Source organism: Solanum tuberosum, unplaced genomic scaffold (assembly GCF_000226075.1).
Source record: "Solanum tuberosum cultivar DM 1-3 516 R44 unplaced genomic scaffold, SolTub_3.0 scf00060, whole genome shotgun sequence".
NCBI classification, from domain to species: Eukaryota; Viridiplantae; Streptophyta; class Magnoliopsida; order Solanales; family Solanaceae; genus Solanum; species Solanum tuberosum.
In genome coordinates, this window is record NW_006238985.1 from 191880 (window position 1) to 212718 (window position 20839).

Genomic DNA, 20839 nt, shown 5'->3' on the forward strand with positions numbered 1-20839 from the left:
CGCCATTGACGCCACTGTTTCTGGAGGCGATCGCGGAGCTCGGAATGCAGCTTTATCCATCTTCGCCGGTGGAGAGGAATCAATTGTCCAAAGGCTTAATCCATTATTTAACCTTCTCGGCAAAGTTTATTACATGGGTGCCCCTGGAAAAGGGCAGTTCACAAAATTGGGAAACCAAGTAGTAATTGCTTCCTCTATGGTAGGACTATGCGAGGGCTTAATTTACGCGCATAAAGCTGGTTTGGATTTGAATCATTTTGTGGATGCCATTTCAACAGGCGCAGCTGGCTCAAAATCATTAGACTTGTATGGTAGCAGGATACTTAATAGGGATTTGGAACCTGGATTTTATGTGAATCATTTTGTCAAAGATTTGGGAATATGTTTGAGGGAATGCCAGAACATGGGTCTGGCTTTGCCCGGGCTGGCGTTGGCTCAGCAGCTCTATCTCTCGCTTAAAGCTCATGGTGAGGGCGATTTAGGAACCCAAGCTCTCATTCTAGCGCTTGAGAGGATTAACAACTTGTCCCTTCAATCTGAGGCTTCTGCTATTGGCAAACCTTAGATCGATTATCTCTTTGATCCTTGACTACTATGTATTCATTTCTTAATGTTAAAATGTCCTTACATTTGTATTTTGTATCCGTTTATCCTTTTATGAATGTTATGTTCTTACATATAACAGAAGGTGAGAGTTTGAATAATCTATAGTAATTTGATGAGACTTCCAGGGCAAAAGATCTCGACTTACTTTTGTCACTGCACTGAGACTTGAAGTTGTTGGCTACAGTTTCTTTAGTGTTAATTGTGAATCAGGGTATGCACTTGAACATATGGTCCTGGATTTAGATTTGTCCAAACGAGGGCAGCGTACATGATCTCAAATAGAGTGTTTCTAGAAGTAAAAAAACATTAAGAAACTCCATGGAGAAACAGAAGGGCAAAGGTCATCCTTTTTATTCATGGCAATAAAATCAAGTACTATGGAGAAAAACACCACAGCTAAAGAACAGCTTTGGTTTTAACAAATACTAAAAACACCACAGCTAAAGAACTACTAAAAGTATAGTTAAGCAGAAACAGTTTCTGGTTAAGACAATACTTAAGAAACTAATTCCTTGTGACTCTGAAAATCCTAAACAAGCAAGCCTTGAAAACAATACAGCACCTGATAATTCTTTCTCCAAATTCCTCCGACAAATGGAAGTAACTGTATCCCCATGACTTCTTTATTGTCAAGCTGCTAAACGTCACCAAAAACGTTATGACATACCTACTCCTGCACTCATTAAAAACCACAACCTTTCATCATCTTCTTCTTCTTCAATTTTCTTGTGATCTCTTTTTCTTGGTGGAGAGCAATCTGTAATCAATGGTTTCCCACAGAGTTCTGGATTACCTTCAAAACTTGAAGGATTAGTGAAGGTTCCAAATTGGTTTTTCGATGGGATAGGGCAACCAAGGTTGTTATATGACAAGTTAAGATAGCTTAGTGTAGTGATTGAAGTCATGCTCAATGGGATAGAACCAGAGAGATGGTTAGATGAAAGGTCTAGTGTCTCCAATTGCTGCATGCTCCCTATGTCCTCTGGAATTCTTCCTGATAATTGGTTCCAAGATAAATTCAGAGTGCCCAAGGCTGACAGACCTGTAATCTCATTCGGGATTACACCGTGAAGATTGTTGAAAGAAAGATCAATAAGATTTACTTGATCTAAGGTAGAGGTGTATGTCATATCCTTGTTCCCTTCTTAATCAACACCATCTTGGGCGTAAAAAACATAGTTGAAATAGTAGTAATTGGGTTGCCACTTGTAAAATTTCACGGACTTAAGACCTTTCAAATTTCATAAGCAGGAAGGGATAGAACCTGTCAAATTATTATGGGAAAGATCAAGAATTTGAAGGCCAAAAAGTTGGCAAAGTGTTGGTGGAATGTGTCCACCAATCATGTTTTCTGTCATGCTAAGCTTTTGCAAGGATTATAGACTTTCTCCGAACCACTCGGGTATGGTGCCACTGATTTTGTTCTCTCCGATATCAAGAGTAAGCAAGCTTTTGCAATTGCTTAATGATTTTGGAAGTTCTCCAAAGAGGTTATTGCGACTCAATCTCAACCAAAAAAGTGAAGGTGGTGAACATAATGAAGGAGGAATACCACCTGAAAGATTATTCCCCGACAAATCTATGACATGAAGTTGTTGCAAATCAGCCCACCAGTCAGGTATCTTTCCAGACAAATGATTGTCTGAGAGGTCCAATCTCATTAGCTGCTTCACTCTTGTTATTGAATATGGTATAGATCCTGTAAATGTATTTCCAGAAAGATCTAAAACTTGGAGTTTTGTCATCACATGACCAATGTTTATGGGAATTAATCCTGAAAACAGGTTGTTTGCAAGATTCAAATGTGTTACATTTGGCCAAAGAGGTAACGAAACCATGGAAGCTATTGGAACTTAAGTCCACCACAACACCATCACTGTAACTAGAATAGAAGTCCACTGTCCGGCTTTGGGATGATGGAAAATTTACTAACCTTGGAAGATTTCCACCGATCTCGTTATCTGATAGATCTAGAAACTGCAATTGTGAGCACATTGTCCAAAGCCAAGGAGGTATAGGATCTGAAATGGAGTCGTTGGAGAGAATATTAGTATGAAGCTGCTTTTGAGTTTTCAGCCATGTCGGTAACTTGGAGCCGAAAGCACATTTCCTTATCTCGATATATGTGAGGCTAAATGGAGGAATCCATTCACTGCTCAAGTTGACAGAAAACCTTTCTCCACATGATATGGCTAAAAACTTCAGTTGATGGAGTCTTGCAAAGTCATTTTGTGAAAGATTGCCTTCCCAATCATTTGTTGCAAGGAATAACTGAGTTAATTCAGTGAGATTAAATATGCTTTCAGGTAAGGCTCCCTTCAGTTGGCTTTGTCCCAAGTCCAAAATTTCCAACCTTGACAGTTGCTCAATAGATGTGGGAATCGTGCCAGATATCTGGTTAAAAGATATACTAAGTAAGAATCCTTAAGTTCTTCAAATGTCCTAATGAATTTGGAAACTGCCCTGTCAACCGGTTTCCATCAAGGCCTAAGAACTCTAGGGTCGTGTTGCTGCAGTTAGACAACCCTTCCACTACTCTGCTTATGTCTCCGTTGAGTTTATTCTGTGTTAGATACAAATCCTGCAGATTACAGAGTTTACCCCACTCAACATTTGATATTGAGCCTTCTATGTTGCTGATTGCTATATCAAGTGTCTCAAGGGTGGTGGCATTAGACACCTTTTAGGCAACACAGAATTAACAAAGTTATTGCCTGAAAGGTAGAGATAAGAAAGGGAAGTCATTTCCCAGTTGGGAAAGGAGTAAGGGAGATAGCGAAGATCACAGTTTTGCAAACTGAGAGTCACTAAAGATGGCAGCTTATTAAAAGACTCAAACCAATGTGTTGCCGAAGACAGTTTCACATAAGAAAGATCAAGATACTTCAGAGGACAAACCAGAAACCCAATTCAAATCTTTGATCCAACTACTTTCAACAGTAGCGCAAGGATAGGAAAATGCATGTAGGCTTAACTATTGTAAATTCGACAGATTCCCAAATGAAGGAGGAATACCAACGAGAGATGAATGGGTGAGGTTAAGATATTGTAATTTTTCAAGAGAACCCAAGAAAGTGGGAGTGGCAAGTCCTTGGAAGTCATTTTCACCAAGGTCTAAATACTCTAAATGTTGCAAGTCAAGTAAAGCAGGACTTATCTTGCCACCCAAGCACGTCAAATTGCCAGAAATCAGATATCCCATTTTCTTCTGATAGCAATTGCCTGATGTATCTTTGAGATCAAGCCTGATGACATTACCAGTTTGTATGTCACAAGAAACACCTTTCCAGATGCAGCATTCTTTGCCAATCCAAGAAGCCAATCGGTCAGAGGGATCCGTGAGACTTTGCTTGAATCTTAATAGGCCATTCCTCTCACTCTCTATACATCTTACTTTGGATTATGTAGTATTTGTGAGAGGTAAAGAAGCAGTGCTAATTGCTTCAACTGAAACAAGTAGAGGAAGGGATTGAAGAAAGAAAATAAGTACAATAACTAAAACTTTCCGACATGACATTTTGAGATAATCTTATAAGTAAAAGAGATGGTAAGTTTAATAATGGAACTAATAAGCACTGACAGCATAAAGAGACATTCATCGAATTACATTCTGGTTCAGCTATATGTGCCAACACTAGCAGGAAATGGATGGTAAAGACAAGTATTATTTGTGGTCCTGTATGTACCTTAACTGGAGTCTATTACAAAGACATAGTGAGACTGATTATTCAACTCCAAGAAATAAATTTTATATTTATCTTAGTTACATGAAAACAACTAAGAAAAGTCAGCTTACAGGAAATGCAAATTTAAGCAGCAAGAGAAATAAAAAGAAAAAAAGACACTGATATGAACTTTTTGGAAATAAATATCACCCCACTTGTCTCACAGGTGAATAAGGACCACTTGAGTGGCTACAATATTGAGCCAAAATATCTTACTTTAGCCCTCTATTGCCTTCTTTTTTTCTTTCTCAATGATGAGGAAAGATGGAATGTTCATCTCTGTACAACAAAAATTCTGTAAATGGAACTTTAGCTTTCTTTCCAAGAACACCTGAGAATATTAACTGCCACACTTTTCCATCAACATGTTCTTTTCCATTAAATTCTACAAACCCCTTTGCTACCCTTTCTTCTTCTTCTGCCGTGAAGTGTTATGGTCAGAATTATGGGGATGAAGAAGCCCTTTCTACTTCTCTGGCATATGATGTTCTTGGTGTTGCTCCTAATTGCTCTGCAGATGAGTTGAAATCTGCTTTCAGGAATAAGGTACTATTCCCTCTATCCCAATTTATGTGAAATTGTTTGATTGGGCACGGGGTTTTAAGAGAGAAGAAAAAAAGAACTTTTGAAACTTCTGGTCTAAAATAAGTCATAGGAATTTCTGTGGCAATAAGGGTAAAATGGGAGGTTTGAAGTTAAGTTAGTACTAAATATTGACATTCTTTTTTTGGGATTGATTAAAAAGAGAAAGTGTCACAGAAATTGGGACAGAGGCAGTATAGAATTTGCATTTTTGGATAAACCATTGAAGAAACCATGTCGGTTTTCCTGTTTTCTTTTGAATTTCTGAAAAATATCAGTCTTATACCTTGAGCTTGCAAGGTTCTTTATTTTTCTGGCTATGAATTTATGGAACCTCACTTGCTAGTTTGAAGTTGTAAGATAGACTTCATGCAAATTGCACACTGAGTTTTTGGTATAGGTGTCCCGGGGCTAATAATCTACGAAGAAAGGAGGGGGAACTGGGAAGTCTAAAATTCCTGAAAACTCTGTTTTTTTATGATTACATTGGCAATACAATGGATAACGGGGATGGAATAGCTGCTTGAAAATTGCTAATGATGGTTCTTTTGTTTGGTTTAATAATTGATGGAAATAGGTTAAGAAGTTTCATCCTGATGTAAGGAGAGATGGGAATAGTTCAGATAAAATGATTCGCCGTGTCATTCAAGCCTATGAGGTAAATAGTGCTTATTGCTGATGACAGCAAACAAATCAACCAATTTGGTCTCATGCTTTTTGCTCAACATTCTAGTTAGCTTTTTGTTATATAATAGGAAAATCCGAAGGATTTATCTTTCAAGGGAATATTAATATGATTTTAACTGAGTAGTATGCAGACAGTAAGATAGAAAAGCTGCTGGTAGATAGTCCTTTATTACCAGTTTTTTCATGTTTTTGGATAAAATGGTACAGTGCAAAAGAAATTTAGGATCATTCTGTATGTAGTTATAAAATTTGGTTCTAAACTGTTTCATAAAACCTTAGAAAAAAATTTAAGGCCTCTAGGTTTACAGAGGAAATTCAAAAATCAAAAGGCTTTCTTTTAGTTGCTTAAATTTTCTCTCTCAAATGATAGCTGACTCCTACTGTTTAAAATGGATGCAGATGTTGTCCAACTTCACAAAGTCAGAGATAATTGAAAGGTAAAATGGCTATAAGATCATAATAGCTAAAATCCTGAAATTTTGAATTTTCACATCCTAATCTAGTGATCTGACTGCAGCATTTCGTCTGTTTTATTTTTTGGAGTGGTGGTCCTTCAGGTAATAAGTTTTTGGCATATTCACTGTTTGAGTTCTGCAGGGAATGCTTAGATCCATTTGATCAGCCAGAATGTGAAGCATTTGATCTCTTTGTTAATGAGACTGTTTGTATTGGAAAAGGTAACAAGTCCTTTTATGAGAAATTTCCATCATGATCAGCACTTGCAAATAGCGGATGTTAAAAATAGTAGTTTGCTTCTTGTGAAATCCTGTTATCAGCTTCTTATTAAAGGCCTGCATTTCATATTTTATGAAATAAATGTGGCAATGGCCAAAAGTGCAATGGAAATCAGTATTTTAAACAGTTATAATATCATTAAAATCAGTATTGATGATTTGGTAATACTTTCATACTATTACTGATCAATGCAAACATGGTAATGCAACTAAGACAGCTCTAAAGTGTAGCAACAACCTATTTTCCATATTTTAGGGATCTGTTTGCCTTGTCTGAGTACTTAGTAGTAGTTAGTAAGTTGTCACACCTTGCACAAAAGGATCTCCTGGCTAATCCTGATACTAGTAGTTTTCTAAGGTCTCCACAGCTATCTAAGCTCTACTCCAGCAATTTCATAACAATTTAGTTTTCATTAGTGAATCCAGTGATGACCTCCTCCATCAGTTTCTGATAAATTATCTTTCGGAAAAATGTCATAGCCTGCAAGTGATTCTTCCAGTAGACTGTCTTTATGGAAACATATCCCCTCAATTATCAGAATGCTTTGAATGATACAAAATTTGTGCAGTTCCTGATCTCCCTCTTTTACGATATATGCAGGTTGCCAATTTTCATGTGTTAAGAAAGCACCTCATGCATTCACTTTTTCCTCGTTGACAGGAACTGCGCAAGCAACTTCTCAAGGTCATATAATAGTACTGAATACTGCAACTCCTTTGTTACTTCTGTCAGAAATTAGTCTGCTAACAGGAAAATTTAGTGAAATTTAGTGAACAAAAGGAAACATGGCAACCACTGAAAGACAAGACAACCTACATTATTTCTGTTTGGCCTATTAAAAGAAGGTTTTATCCTCTCTTTTTTATCTGGCTAGTGAACCAAAAGTTCTATATGTTCAGGACATGGTGAAGATTACCAAGTCCATCTTGCAGCTGGTCAATGCCCCAGGAGCTGCATACATTATGTTACACCTTCTCAAAGAATAGTTCTTGAAGAGCTACTTGGCAGGTATTTTTACTCCTTGACTCAACTTTCGTCCTGCTTTTGTAAAAATGGAAGAAGGCAAACTTTCAAACAGGAAGAATCCCAAAAAAGAAGTTTATATAAATGTTTACACAGGATAGCACCTTAAGTTATAATGCAGTCTGCTCTCCTTTTGGCTCCAAGTCGTTGTGAATTATATTTAAATGTTCTTTTTTGCTGCTGTCCGTTATTTTCTAATCATTATTTTGTGAATTTTCTTCTTTGTAGCATCATGAGCACACCTTATGATACATCAGCAGAAGCAGACTTGCTTTATTCGCTAATTGTAAAAGCTCGTTTTGAGAACAATCGCTACCAGAAGCCCAAGAAGCAACCTAAGGCCTCAACCAAACATGTAGACTGGTTCTAAATCTTGAAAGTCCTCATAGAAAACCACCTTATTGTGTGTAGAAACTCGGAATTTGAACAGAGGCTGCCACTTCAAAGGCTATGCAATGCTGAAGTGATCACATAAACGATGGGGGAAATATTATTTGAGTTGACTGTCAACCTTATGCTATGTTATCGAAGTCCTAAATGGTCTTCACTCTGCAGCAGCATATGAAACATATGCTGGGCACAACTGTTGGGAAAAACAGCTGCAACTGACTGTCTGAATATTTGGTGATATGAGATTGATGTAGATATGGAAAATTTACTTTGTTAAATAAACTATTTATAATATCAATGTATTTTAAACTGTTGTAACAGGCAACCTGCCTTATTTCCTAGTTTACTAATCCTATTTTTTATGGACGATTACTTGTAATTATCTTTTAAGTGACCTGATAATATAAAAATTATTTTGCTCTATCAGTGTATATTAGTTAAACTCTTTCCGTAAAGGTGCCAGCTACTATATAGCAAGAGAAATATAGTATACCTCTTCTCTGCAACCCACTCCCACATTCTAAGTTTGAACGAACCTCAAAAGTTAAATTTGGAGCTGGAGCTTCTATTTTTATTACCTTGGTCGCCACAGCTTTTATCTTCTGGACAAAAACGTACCATTCATTGAGAATGTATGCATACATTCACTTTACGGGATTTCATGAAATGATAGATTGAAACTCCAGGTCTGTATGAGAAATGAAATGATACAGTTAAAGCAAATTTCATCTATAGGAAAACCATTGTTATTTACTTTATTGAGGAAGTACCTCACAATTTTACAAATCAAATTGTACAATCTTGAAAGTAATAGAAGCCGTAAAGGGGAAAATTCTCCTGTTGTACCAACTAAGAAGGACATTGAGAAAATATCTTCAAAGAACGAAGAATCCTTCAATCTCAAGCACAAACAATGAATGATCACAATTCACATTCCTTGAACTGAGAATTTCTTTGATGTGGTTGAAGCTCGTGGTCGCTGTTTGAGTCCACTCATCATCATCTTCATCCCATCAATCTTCTGTACAGATTTTTTGCTCTTTAATGGTGAAGCTAGCCTACTTACCAATCTTGATGGTGAAAATGACCTCATTTTGGAGGGTGTAGAAGCTATCTTGTTTGCCAATCTTGATGGTGAAAATGACCTCATTTTGGATGGCGAAGAAGCTATCTTGTTTGCCAATCTTGATGGAGAAAATGACCTTCTCAGTTTGGCAGCTGCAGACATCTTTGGGGACCTCTTGCTCAAACTTGTTGCTCTAGTAGGAGAGACAGAAATTTGTGGAGGGCTCCTGATTTTCACTTGAAACTTTGGCGGAGACTTCCCCACAAACTTAGTGCCCAAACTTGTTACCCTGGTAGGAGACACAGAAAGTTTTGGGGGGCTCCTGATTTTCACTTGAAACTTTGAGGCTTTGGGTGGAGACTCTGTCAAGAACTTAGTACCCAAACTTGTCACTCTGGTAGGAGATGCATGAAGTTTTTGGGGGCTTCTGATTTTCATTTGAAGCTTTGGGGCCTTGGGTGGGGACTTCACCAAGAACTTATGGGGTGATTGTCGATTTCTAGCAATCATGGGAGATTGCGTTTTAGACAATTTCTGCTGCTGTGAAGTTGGTGATGAATGGAACAGTGGGTTCGGAAAAAGGACAGTCTTTTTCACCCATGGCCTATTCCTTGGGGAAACTCTATTAGCAATGTACTTGCAATTTTCTTTCTCACATTCCCTCTGCTGCACTGGAGAAACCTTGAAGTTTATTCGTGATTTTGCTCGTCGTTTTGATGGTGTATCAGACTCTGTCCTCATTGTTTGCAAGGTTACCTGTTTCTCTCTCTTTCTACGCGATCGGAGCTCAGAGTTTTCGGGGCTTGGCTTCTGGTTTTGCCTCTGTGTGAGTGGAGTTTTCGGGTCATCGGACCCCTTGGGACCTACTGCCTTCACTATATCTCTAGCAAATTGACTTGCCTGTTTAATTTCAGCCACTGTTTCTCCTAGAAGCATTGCTGGTAATGACATTCGCCGCCATTCCCCTGTTCCCACCAAAGTCCCAAAATCATCAACCTTTGAAACCAAGAGTTGGAAGAACACAAGTCAATAATTATAAAAGACAGAAAGTTACCTGCATTTGTTGGCAATTTTCCTGGAGGAGATTTACGCGAAGTAGCATTCTTGATCCTTCGAATTAGTATAGAGAAATTGGGGTTACACAAAGATACTAAATTGTAAAAGAAAACAAAAATCAGCAAAGATTGAACAGGGAGTTAGTATGTTGTACGTCAAAGATTCTTGTTTGCATCTGAGGCTAGTTCTCAGATAACCTCTGGTGCTGCGGGGACTGAGAGTTACACCAGAAATCACCTTATGTCCACCTGTAACTGTGTATTGAAGTTCTTGCAATCGAGCCATACATTTATCCACCTTCAACAAAATCACCTCAGAAAATTAGCTGAAGTTTTCAAATTTCCAACAACTTTCTATCAAAAGATCCCAAAAAGAGAATTTCAGAAATAGCAGTCAACAATCCATTAAAAAAAATGAACAAAGTCAACACAAAAGACATTTTTTGTCAGAAAGAGCAGACACCATGGAAAGATCAAAGGAGCTTAGTATCAGAGACACCAGAAAATCAAATTAAATTTTGAAGTCCAAAGATAGACCCTTTATCAGTTTAACTACAAAATGAAAACTCATTTCACAGAAATGACAGAACCCCATGACTGAAATCACTTGCTATCAGAGACTGCAGAAAAATAAAACCCTGTTGTAAGAATTAAACTCAACAAAAAGAGAACCCAATAAACAAAATTAAGAAATACCAATCACTGATACTTTAATAGATTATACTAATCCACTTTAGAAAACAAGTACATTAAAGAAGATCAAAAGAGGAGTAGGAGCGTCATTGATGTGGAGAGGAGTGGGGGAAAAAAAAGGATTATTTCTTGATTGTAATAATGAATCCACCAACCTTGTTTAGTGTTTCTCTAAGAAGAATGGGGTTTAGAGGAGGCACCACCATTTTCTTGTACTGCAACTTTGGTGGGGTTCTTGCTACCATTTTCTTTCACTTTGTTAACCCAACCAACAATTAGAAAATCAAAGTGTGTGTGGGTCTTCTCTTCTTTACGCTCCTCAAACTCCCTTTGTCTCCGAAGTGGGGGTAGGTGTTGAGTTTCTACACGAAGCAGAGAGACAAGTATACAAGGAAAAAAGTGTCTGACTTTTGCTGCCAACGGATATTTGGGTTGTAACGGTCGAATTCATATTCATCGCCGAAAATAAATGGAAACGGCTAATTTAAGAATTATAGATTATAAATAAATAAATATATTTGTTTCTTTAACTTTTGGGCGGATTACTTTATTTGAAATCTTTTTGGGCTACAATAAAATAAAGAATTTTTAGTAGGCCCTTATGCTTATATGGCCCAATCATAAGATGGAAATGTTAAAATTCACTAGCTTGATTGATTTGTCGAAAAAAACTACATAAATACACATCTTATTTTCTATTAATCTCTAAATATTTCTTACCATTAAAAAAATTACAAAAATCTCCTCTCAAAAACATCCATCTCTCCTCTCAGATACATCCTCCCCTCTTGGATACATATCTCCTATTAAGTAATGTATCATTCACAATCTATGAGCTATGTATCCGCAGGTTTTCTGATGTATCTGAGATCCTAAAAAGGGAGAGTTTTTTTGTTCCCAGGGCGGGCAGGATAGGTGCCAAGCGACATCGCTTTGTCATAAAATTTTATCAAATTATATAAATATTATGCTTAAAGTGGTATATAAATTTTATATATAAAAATAGTATGCATAAACCATAAAGTGATATATTGAACGAAATAACACTATTTGACTCTATGAATGTCTCTTGGTGCGTTGATTTAGCACCCAATTCCAATTTTGTTCTCTTTTGAGCTAACAAAAGTAAATTATCATAAATAATAGAATTTCTCATAATGTTTATGAAAAGTGGATCATTTCCAAGGTAAACGATGTATAAAAATCAGTCTAAGATCAATCACAAGTAAGAGCTTATTTATACGAGCTCTAAACTTGGTCTACTTTTTACTTTTTAAGAATTAATTACTTTGACCACTTAAGATAAAATTGGACATGAAGAAATTCAATAACTCGAATGAACACGGGGTAAATTAAATTATGTGACAGATACTACAAGCTAGTTCAGATACTTTTTTTGCTAACCACAACTATTTTCATCTTTTCCGCAGTGCATCATATCTATGAGGATCTCACAAGCAGCATTAAAGTCGACAAGTACCCTTTGCAAGGGTGTTACAAACAAATAAATACATGACATATGTTTGTGGTTTATACATACATTTCTATCATCATGTGGAACCTTACTATTAACTTGGCAAGCAAGTGATATTATTACAAGTTGCTTCAGCATGTCTAGGCTATCCCTTGGGTATTAATTAAAACTCTATTCAACTATGCAGAGCCAGAGACATCTCGTCATAAAACAGTCAACTAGAAATAGAAGATTGTTAGCCTAAGAAAAGACGAGCTTTTCGACAAATATGGCCCAATTCCTCACCAAAAGAAAATTAGCAGTCAGAATAAGAAAGAGACCGTTCCAATAAAATTCAATTCTTGAACATTTTTCGTATTCTAAAATAATTTTTCAATTCAGTGTTCATGACTTCATGGTTGAGACTGGAGATCAATGTGAATAAAAATATCAAATCCACATTCTTTGGATTAGATTGAGAGGCTACGCTTAAGCCTCTTCTTTATCGATAGTAATCTCGTTTAGTTAAAACATGAAAAGTACCTTCCACCAGAAGGGTATCCACCCAATCCAAATGGAACACGAGTCTGCTGCTACTTTGTTCCGTTTTGAGGATATGAATGAATTAAGCCAGCCAAGATTTGTTCTAACCATAAATGTATCTGCTCGATGACCACTTCTGACGGTCACCAAAATGTGTCGTCATCAAGCAAGATTTGTTTTGAGCACCAGAGAGATATTACAATGAAGAAAAATAAGGAAACCAAGATTACTTTCCATCAGCAACCACAGCATCATAAGAAACTACACAGCTAACCAACACCTTCATCGCCATTCTGTTAACTACATATAAAAATAGAGCAGCTATACTATGACATGGTTTGATGATAATAAGGTTGTGAAAATTAAAAATATAAATAAGGGAAAATTTGGGGATCCTCTCAATTTACAGACATTTCTTTCTGAACTCACTTCCTGAAAAAAGAGGGGGAGTCAAAAGCATGAGCCCATCAGGACTCCACAAATTCCGACCAATTACAAATGCAACTATGAGGAGAGGGCGTTGCTGAAGAGTAACTAACATGAGTGCCAAGCAACGGCTTCTTCATTAAAGCCACCACAACAAAGCCCTAAAAGGCAGGGTGATCACCTGGCTGTATCAGCAGCCGAGCAAGAACCTAAATACATCAGTCACTGAAATGATGCCTTCCACACGCTTGCTGCCAGCCTCCACAATGACAAGTCTCCTTGCTCCTGAAATATACACAAGATCTTCAATAACTCTCTAATTCAAGTTATTGAAGGCAACAAAATAAACTTTGATTCATACAGTAGATACTCACAAGGAAAGCAACACAAACTAGGAAGTGAGGGGGAATACAGCTATAGCAATATCGTACATCAGCAAAAAAGAAATGTGATGTTGAGATAGTGGTAAGGTCTTTTGGAAACAGTCTCTCTACCTCCACTAGGTAGTGGTAAGGTCTGCGTGCGTACACTCTACCCTCCCCAGACCCCACTTAGTGGTAGTGGGGTTTCACTGGGGATGCTGTTGTTGTTGTTGTAATGTTGAGGAACAAAAGAAGGCAAACAAGATAGAGAAAACAGTAGAAGGCTGATATAGTGGTACAAAAATGTGTTATACACATAACAGACCTCATGTAAAGGTCGTTCAAAGAAAATGGGATATTTCCATCGAAAAGATAAAACCGGTGATATTTCTCAGTGTTTGCATCACCCCATTACATCAGAAACAGATCCAGATAAGGAAAAGACTTTCCCTTTGGCATAAGTTCAGCAGCCAAAACATCATCAGTTAGCCCAAAGAATCTCTGCCTCAAGGTAATTATCAAAAGCAAAGGCAAGAATGCAAACTGAGTCTCAAACAAATGGAAGACTGAAGACATTTACCAGGAACAGCAAGTCGCTCCATTACTTTATGCAAAGGATCGGACCTTAGACACATTTGACACCTCTGTCCATTGAATAATCCATGAGGAGAACTTGCATCTTGTCCCAATTGTATTGCCTGCGGAAGAAGCAGATAAAATGAGAGATCTAGTAACAGTTTGGGCATTAAATAGCAGCCTAAACTTGCATAAAAGGTGCATATACATGCAAAAAGATGCTGTCCATGCAATTTTCGTCTAAACTCCTCAGTATTATAGCATTATGGATAAGAATAAGCTACGTAATGTGGACAAAAAGAAACAAGTAATCTCATAATATTCTCACAGGGCATATGGCATGTTGCAAATATTGATGCTATGATATCAACTGGGAAATTTCTCAATACAACTCAAACTTAAAGATCAAAAGGATCTATAGACCAGACAAAGTCTGTGTTTCCCGAATGTATATAATCTGCTCAGAACAGAATCTTATTAACTTAAGCCTCTACTGAGCCAGTCAATGCAAGAAAATTCCACTAGCTCAAACTGTTGCAGAGCAGTCTATCTAATAAGAATCAGGATCCACAGATGGTGAAGAGAACTGTATTAGCAAATGGGGTCAGACATGCATCGTTAAATAGTGGATAAGATTGAAACAAACAAAGGGAGAATCTGATTGAACATGCATAAAGAGGTACAGGACAAGCCATGATATCTAATGTTGTAGTACAATTCTCTTAAACACTTTTACCTGATGAATGCTCAATTCATCAAGCCGAATCTGTGCGTACGCTCTGTCCTTTGCCAATGCAGTAATGTCACTGTTGCAAAATGATAAGAAGGCACATCATGATGAACCAGGATTGTAATAGTAAAAGAATATGTCAGAAGAATACACAAAGTAATAGCTGCACTGTAGGTTTACATAGAGCTAACTACCTTCTACAGTAGATATCCAGCAAGGAGTCATTATCATCCACAATTGGTATCGCACTAACTTCAGCTGTAAGGCACAATAAAGAATAGGTTGGATGGCAAAGTGTACATAAAAAAAATTAAATACTTGGAGCAAAATTTTTGAAGTATCTCAATTGGATTATGAGAAAGATTCATGTAATCTGTCGGCAAGTTGAGCAAACCAGTAAATTGAACCAATTTTGAGAATCTTAGATTAAATGCTTGAACATTCAACAAAGAAAAAAAAAACAATGAGGTCTTCATGGCATCTGATTACCTCTAAACCTCTATGCATAGGTCCTAGTCCCCTTCAAAGGAAGTGTTGTAATTTAGGAGTTTTGGGAAAAAAATATTGTTGCAAAACTATAAAGAGTATAGAGGAGCTTAAGAAGTTGCTAGACTTTAATGCTATTGTTTGACTAAGTTAAAGATATACTATTTTAGCTCAGATATTTGAATAATGCATTGTATCATCTTAATGAGGACTCTATTCCTCAAATTCCAGATTTCTTTTTGTGGAACGCTGACTGGCAGAGAGGTAATAGTTTCTAACTTTCATCAATTCTTTTACTGTGTTCTATTCTCAACCTACACTGATCAGAGAACTTAAAATGTAGAGGGCTAGGTTTCCTATTTTTTTCCTCCATCATTGTCTTCTGTTTACTAGTCTTGAGCCCCAAAATGCAGCTCAGCAGCTCCTCACTTAACAGTATATTGAGTACTCCCTCCGTCCCATTTTATGTGGCATCCTATCTTTTTTAGTCTATCCCAAAAAGAATGTCACCTTACTATATAATTAGAAACAATTTAACTTTAAAATTCCCCTTTTACCCTTAATAAAATGATTTTCAGCCACACAAATATCTAAGGATTGTTTTAGACCACAAGTTTCAAAAGTCTTCCTTTTTTCCTTAAATATAGTACCAAGTCAAACAGTGCCAGATAAAATGGGACGAAGGGAGTACTAATGACCCACTACAGTTACCAAGACCCACAAAAGCTACATTTGACTGGTGATGTGAGGAGCATTTGATCTTCTTTTTTCAACTGTTCATCTGTTAAGTATTGCAGAAATGTTTACTTCATTCCCAGTGCTACACCCTCTACAACTCTAAATAATTCTGAACGTTATACAGAACTTTTGTGTTAGCATGAGGTAACGATCTTAAAGGTGCTATCTCTACTACAATGTAATTTATTTGGGTAGGAAATGCACAATACCAAAATGCTGATTCCAACTATGTATCACTCTGTGTAGTTATCTTCGCCCTAGGGTGTAAAACAGCTGGAATTTGCCTCTACAAACATATTATTATCCTATTTGCAAAAATATTGGAGTCTTGTATCTTATTTAGCTTCGAAGTATCTGAAATAGAACAAGTTTTTTGTCCAGGTGATTTTTTTCTTCTCATTCACTTATCTATTTTCCATCTACTTTTACAAGTCCTTACAGAAAGCAAAAAGAGAAAACCAAGTCATTTAAGAAACAAATAGAAAAAATAATCAAATGAAACCAGAAAAATACAATAGCAAACATGGGGAGATCAAACAAGGATTATCCCAACTTCAACTTAAGATTCAGACAGTAATAATACAGCGAAAAATCACCTTGAACTAATAAAGACAGAGCAGCACCAAGAGAAGCATTTGGTCTTAGCATTGCGATTGCCTTTCCACTTGATTCACCAATTTTCGGAACCCAGGTACCAATAGGAATTGAGCAAATTGGTTGCTGAAGAATTGGCAAGGAACTAGAAGAATGTTTAAAATGCCGGCAGATACCTGGACATTGATTAGACATTAGCCAAGGGCAAACAGTTCATTCAGCACACGAAAGAGTAACTTACACTTAAGAATCCCAGAGAGGGTGGCCAGGTGTAGCAGCTGAGGAAATGAACCATCAGGTGAAGAAGAATGGATAATGGGAAGAGTTGAGACCTTGTTTTGCAGAAATCTTAAAGCAAGATCCTTCAAAGAGTCATAAGGCCCACCCTGCATGATGCAGAAGTTGGCAGATATTAATGCAAACAGCAATATGCAGAAGCTAAATTAAAGGGCAAAGCAACATAATAATTAACGCCAGTAGAGTGTCAAATGACAAGCAATTTTACCTTAATGTCAAACATCCCTTTCCCATCCCCAAAACAAATTCTTAAGGCTAAAATACAAGCAAAAGAAGTTCAGGTGGTTCTGAGACGAGCACATTTACAGATAAAAGAACAAATCAATATGCAGAAAGGACTCTCAAGGGGCCTTCAAAAGAAGATTCTTCAAACCAGAGAAAAAATCAAGTAATGTGGAGTGAGATTTCCGAAAATAGCAGCAGCTCTGCCTATATTATGTTGCATAAACATCCACCAAACTTTGAAGTTCATACACCAATCAGGAAACCAACCATTTAATGCACCGTACAGTGCATCTCAGCACTCTAAAGCCAAACCTCCAACCAGAAGCCTGCCAGAGGCTTATTTTACAGCAGTAACTAGATTTTATGCTACATATATACCACTTGAAAGCACATTCTGGAAGGCATTTCTGTGTCTTTTGGTAGTATCCATAGGAATGGAATCTTTCTCTTTTAATTATCTCTTTGATCCACTCAAAGTTAAATTTTAAGTGGCATCATTCATGTCCTATTTGATGGACTTGTTTATCACGCCTCTACACAGCAAGATGCCAACCAGAGGCCTAGACTCTTGAATGTTCCATAACAAAAGCATTTTAGTCCAAAATATCTTCACATTCATGAATATCATACTTCTGTTTCTACACTCCTACCACTACACCAGCAAACTGCACATGCTTTAAATTACTTTAAAATATTAAAACACAAAAAGCAAGAAAATTATGGAAGGGAAAAAGACTGTCTTGTCAACAAAATGCTAAACAGGAAAAAAAGCAGGCCCTCCGTAATCAAGATAGGATACTCGCTTAAAATTTACGAAATGGCAAAAATCAACGAAAACAAAGATTCTATTTTCAATAGTTTCAAAGGTTTGAAGGAGCGTAGCCTTATTCAATAGGAATTGATAGGATTTTCTCCTACAATAAGATAAGAGGTAAGAAGCAAGGAAGACTGTTTATGAACAAATATCACATTCAGAAAGACTACTGGCCTAATTTCACTCAATTATATAAACTATACTTGGTGTGATTTCTTTATGTCATTTCATCAATTTACACACATCTAGGCTAAAAGTTTGTTAGTAACTAGTATTAAAAAATATTTAGATTAATAGATTAATGCTATAAGCAGTAGTAATTCAATAACAATATCATTTCAGATTTAATTTAGCAACCCACATATCTGATCCACAGCAAGCATCAACCATACTCAACCAAATAAAGTTTCAAACAGACTCCACTTTCTTCTTTTTCTTTTTTTTTCTAGCCTCTCCTATCTCTTAGATTTGCTTAGCAGATTTTGATGGGAAGACTACTTGGTTAAGGCTCTCAAGAAGCTAGAAAGAGAAAAGCTCAAGGTCACTCATATAAATTCCTGGAAAAGTTAAAAGAAATCCTAATACCTATTGGCCAAAATCAAGAAAAAAAAACATGATAAACAAATGTCAGGAGAAATGATGAGAATATTGTAAATGATTAGCTGAGAATTTCACTTACATGGACAAGACTTCTTGAATACGAATTCAAGTTACAGTCGATTTGCCTGTTGATGCGTAACTTCCCCCCTTTCCAAGCAGATATAGAGTGTGTCTCGAGCTCTTCCTCCGTCAAATTAGATCCATGATTCCCAAGCTGAAGTTGGATAACATATTAGTATTAATATTCATTTATTTGTATCAATAGTATTTATATTCATTACGAAAGAACGATGTCAAGTCCCTTAAAATTAAAGGGGAAGGAAAGAAACTGCACAGAATTAATTGACAAAATATGGAACCTTACATTCGAACCCCAAAAGACATACTTGACCTCCCCTCTACTACCAAGCAAAGGACAAGAAACACTCTGATACCATTCACGGCTGCAAACATATGCATTTTTTTGCTAGTTTTTTGTGTAAACTAGTTATTGTACAAGGTGTAGATGCAATGATAGACAAAATAGCTGATTTGCACAACCCGTACGCTTGTAGCACTGGCTTAGTGATCTTTTTTTTCCATATAAAAAGAAAAGATACTGTGATTCCACTAAGAATAATAGTCCTCCAGGATATTCACACACAACATGTCTACCATGGAAATAAATAAGTAAACCCTTCCTTCCAAGTTAAATAGCTCAGTTTGACTTAACACAATTGGTAGTAAAATATAATCATTTGCGAGTAGGAGTCCAAATTACAGATTGTTCCATGACAACTGATCCAAAAGTAAGCTGATGGACTTTTAGATTCACTTGGATATCTGAAAGCTGAAAGTGGGATCCCTCAAAATTTTGATTGTATATTATAAATGGTGAGTTATTGATTTCAGGGAAGTTAACGTTGATTTGAGTTGGCGCCAGAAAGGAGAGCATAGCATTCAATTTGGAAAGGACCAAGTAGCCATGTTGCTCCTTTGAGCAGATTTTATAGAATTTCCTGTTTGAAGATGAAAGCTTTATCTGGCTCTGATACTTAACAACTTCATCGAACGAAGTTGTAGAGGAAGAGAAGGAAATTTTCAGATAAATCAAATCCCAAATTAAGCATCTTATATAAATAAGAACAAGAACAAAAAAAAAAACAGGAAAGTTTTCTATATGAAGTAAGCAGAACTGAAGGTTGAAGTAAAGCTCAAGAATGACTCCACATGTAGATGGTGAGACAAGGTGTAATGACCCGGAATGTCGTTTTTGGGATTTTTCATAAAATTAGTGTTTTACCCCTCTTGATAGTTGCCCCGAGTAAAATTTGATTAGTCGGTGAAGTTAATTTGAAAATTTTAAATTATTCGATAATTGCGGTTATTTAATTGATGGGTATGTATTAAATAAATTATTTATTTAGTTGGTGGTTAATGGGTCAATGTCATAATTTAATATCCTATACTATTTGACCCATGATAAAATAAGTTAGTAGGGTTTAACATATTAGTCCACAATTTGAGAAAGAGAAAAAGAGAGGTAGAAACTCACCTATGCGGACGAAAGCAAAAACTGAGAAGTTCGTGAAGAACTTATGCGACCTCAACAAGGGAAACAACGAGTATTAGGTAAGAACAAAATCTATCAAATTAATTTTCTATCCTTGTACAAATATATACTAGATATGTATATTTAGTTGACCGAATTGTAGTATGTTAATTGGTTTTGGGGTTGTGTGGAAGCCATTAAATATCAATTATCTCAATCTGTACCCATTTTATATATTAAATAATGTTGGATGAAGAAATTGGAGTGCACGCCAATGCACTGTAGCATGTTGGTTGTTAGAGTTGTGGATTAGTTAAAGGTTTTGGTCATGTATTGTAGTGTTGGAAATTTATAAGAACAAAGGATTGTAAGTGACCATTCTTCTTGTGATGCTGGCCAATGATTGCCATTATGAATACATTGTGATAAATTAAAATAAATTAATGATGGGGTTTAGATTTTTGTAAAGTTTTCAATAGTTAAGGATGCTGATTACGTCTCTAAATTTGGTTACCATCTTATGATTCAAGTTTGCATATTAATATACATAATTGAATAATAGATATATTATATTATATGAATACCATTAGATTATGGTATTGGAGGAGTTAGGACCTAACCCTAGGCTTGAAATTTGGAAAAAAATATGAGAGTGGACATGTTAATTGGCACCAAGATTAGGAACTTGATTATAAATTGAGTGAGTTTTTGGGTCTAGGCTAGACCTATAATAATATGAGTGTTGTTAGTTTCGAAATCTTATTGTGATTTTAATATGAATAGATTGCTTTGAGCTGGAAGTCCAACGAAAAGGGAAGGCTCAAGTCTTAGAGTGATTGTTCGACTATTTGAGGCAAGTAGATTTCTAAACCCTTGTTAAGTGTATGGAATTCGTGTATTTC

The 20839-nt window shown here is 36.4% G+C and overlaps 5 protein-coding genes across 5 annotated transcripts in view; 2 read left to right on the forward strand and 3 right to left on the reverse strand.

Moving 5' to 3' along the window:
* LOC102592544 (probable 3-hydroxyisobutyrate dehydrogenase-like 1, mitochondrial) overlaps positions 1–724 on the forward strand; it is a 1854-nt gene extending 1130 nt beyond the window's left edge. Inside the window, exon 2 of the mRNA XM_006344567.2 lies at positions 27–724. Within this exon, the coding sequence (XP_006344629.1) occupies positions 27–565 (539 nt within the window). The 3' untranslated portion in view covers positions 566–724. The remainder of the gene's footprint in view (positions 1–26) is intronic.
* A 1258-nt stretch (positions 725–1982) lies between these two features.
* Positions 1983–3808, reverse strand: LOC107060101 (leucine-rich repeat receptor-like protein kinase PXC2). Its single transcript, XM_015307485.1, has 4 exons — positions 3626–3808; positions 3143–3286; positions 2442–3000; positions 1983–2380 (listed from the first exon to the last, which is right to left on the reverse strand). The coding sequence occupies exons 1-4, from the start codon at positions 3806–3808 to the stop codon at positions 1983–1985; spliced, it is 1284 nt and encodes a 427-aa protein (XP_015162971.1).
* Positions 3809–4481: 673 nt separating this feature from the next.
* On the forward strand, positions 4482–8171 carry LOC102592880 (dnaJ homolog subfamily C member 5 homolog). The gene is made up of 7 exons (XM_006344568.2): positions 4482–4877; positions 5491–5571; positions 6000–6037; positions 6198–6277; positions 6936–7019; positions 7235–7343; positions 7587–8171. The coding sequence occupies exons 1-7, from the start codon at positions 4596–4598 to the stop codon at positions 7726–7728; spliced, it is 816 nt and encodes a 271-aa protein (XP_006344630.1). The 5' UTR covers positions 4482–4595; the 3' UTR covers positions 7729–8171.
* Positions 8172–8464: 293 nt separating this feature from the next.
* On the reverse strand, positions 8465–10983 carry LOC102593441 (microtubule-binding protein TANGLED). The gene is made up of 4 exons (XM_006344570.2): positions 10718–10983; positions 10025–10167; positions 9869–9924; positions 8465–9779 (listed from the first exon to the last, which is right to left on the reverse strand). Exons 1-4 carry the CDS (start codon positions 10805–10807, stop codon positions 8677–8679), a joined length of 1392 nt encoding a protein of 463 aa, XP_006344632.1. The 5' UTR covers positions 10808–10983; the 3' UTR covers positions 8465–8676.
* A 1782-nt stretch (positions 10984–12765) lies between these two features.
* LOC102593769 (sucrose nonfermenting 4-like protein) overlaps positions 12766–20839 on the reverse strand; it is a 15455-nt gene continuing 7381 nt past the window's right edge. Inside the window, exons 7-13 of the mRNA XM_006344571.2 lie at positions 18486–18620; positions 16712–16856; positions 16473–16646; positions 14847–14910; positions 14659–14728; positions 13927–14044; positions 12766–13269 (exon numbers count right to left, since the gene is read on the reverse strand). Of these exons, the coding sequence (XP_006344633.1) occupies positions 13175–13269; positions 13927–14044; positions 14659–14728; positions 14847–14910; positions 16473–16646; positions 16712–16856; positions 18486–18620 (801 nt within the window). The 3' untranslated portion in view covers positions 12766–13174. The remainder of the gene's footprint in view (positions 13270–13926; positions 14045–14658; positions 14729–14846; positions 14911–16472; positions 16647–16711; positions 16857–18485; positions 18621–20839) is intronic.

Bases quoted from the DNA above. Each gene is read 5' to 3' on its own strand.
- LOC107060101 (XM_015307485.1), bottom strand. From the start codon at position 3,808: ATGGGATATCTGATTTCTGGCAATTTGACGTGCTTGGGTGGCAAGATA. The intron at 3,287-3,625 runs GTTGGTATTCCT...GTTGCCTAAAAG, and splicing joins ACCTCACCCATTCATCTCTC to GTGTCTAATGCCACCACCCT. The intron at 3,001-3,142 runs GTAGTGGAAGGG...TCTTTTAACCAG, and splicing joins TCAACGGAGACATAAGCAGA to ATATCTGGCACGATTCCCAC.
- LOC102592880 (XM_006344568.2), top strand. From the start codon at position 4,596: ATGGAATGTTCATCTCTGTACAACAAAAATTCTGTAAATGGAACTTTA. The intron at 4,878-5,490 runs GTACTATTCCCT...TGATGGAAATAG, and splicing joins AATCTGCTTTCAGGAATAAG to GTTAAGAAGTTTCATCCTGA. The intron at 6,278-6,935 runs GTAACAAGTCCT...CGATATATGCAG, and splicing joins GACTGTTTGTATTGGAAAAG to GTTGCCAATTTTCATGTGTT.
- LOC102593441 (XM_006344570.2), bottom strand. From the start codon at position 10,807: ATGGTAGCAAGAACCCCACCAAAGTTGCAGTACAAGAAAATGGTGGTG. The intron at 10,168-10,717 runs GTTGGTGGATTC...ATTTTGTTGAAG, and splicing joins TTAGAGAAACACTAAACAAG to GTGGATAAATGTATGGCTCG. The intron at 9,780-9,868 runs GTAACTTTCTGT...TGGTGGGAACAG, and splicing joins AAAATTGCCAACAAATGCAG to GGGAATGGCGGCGAATGTCA.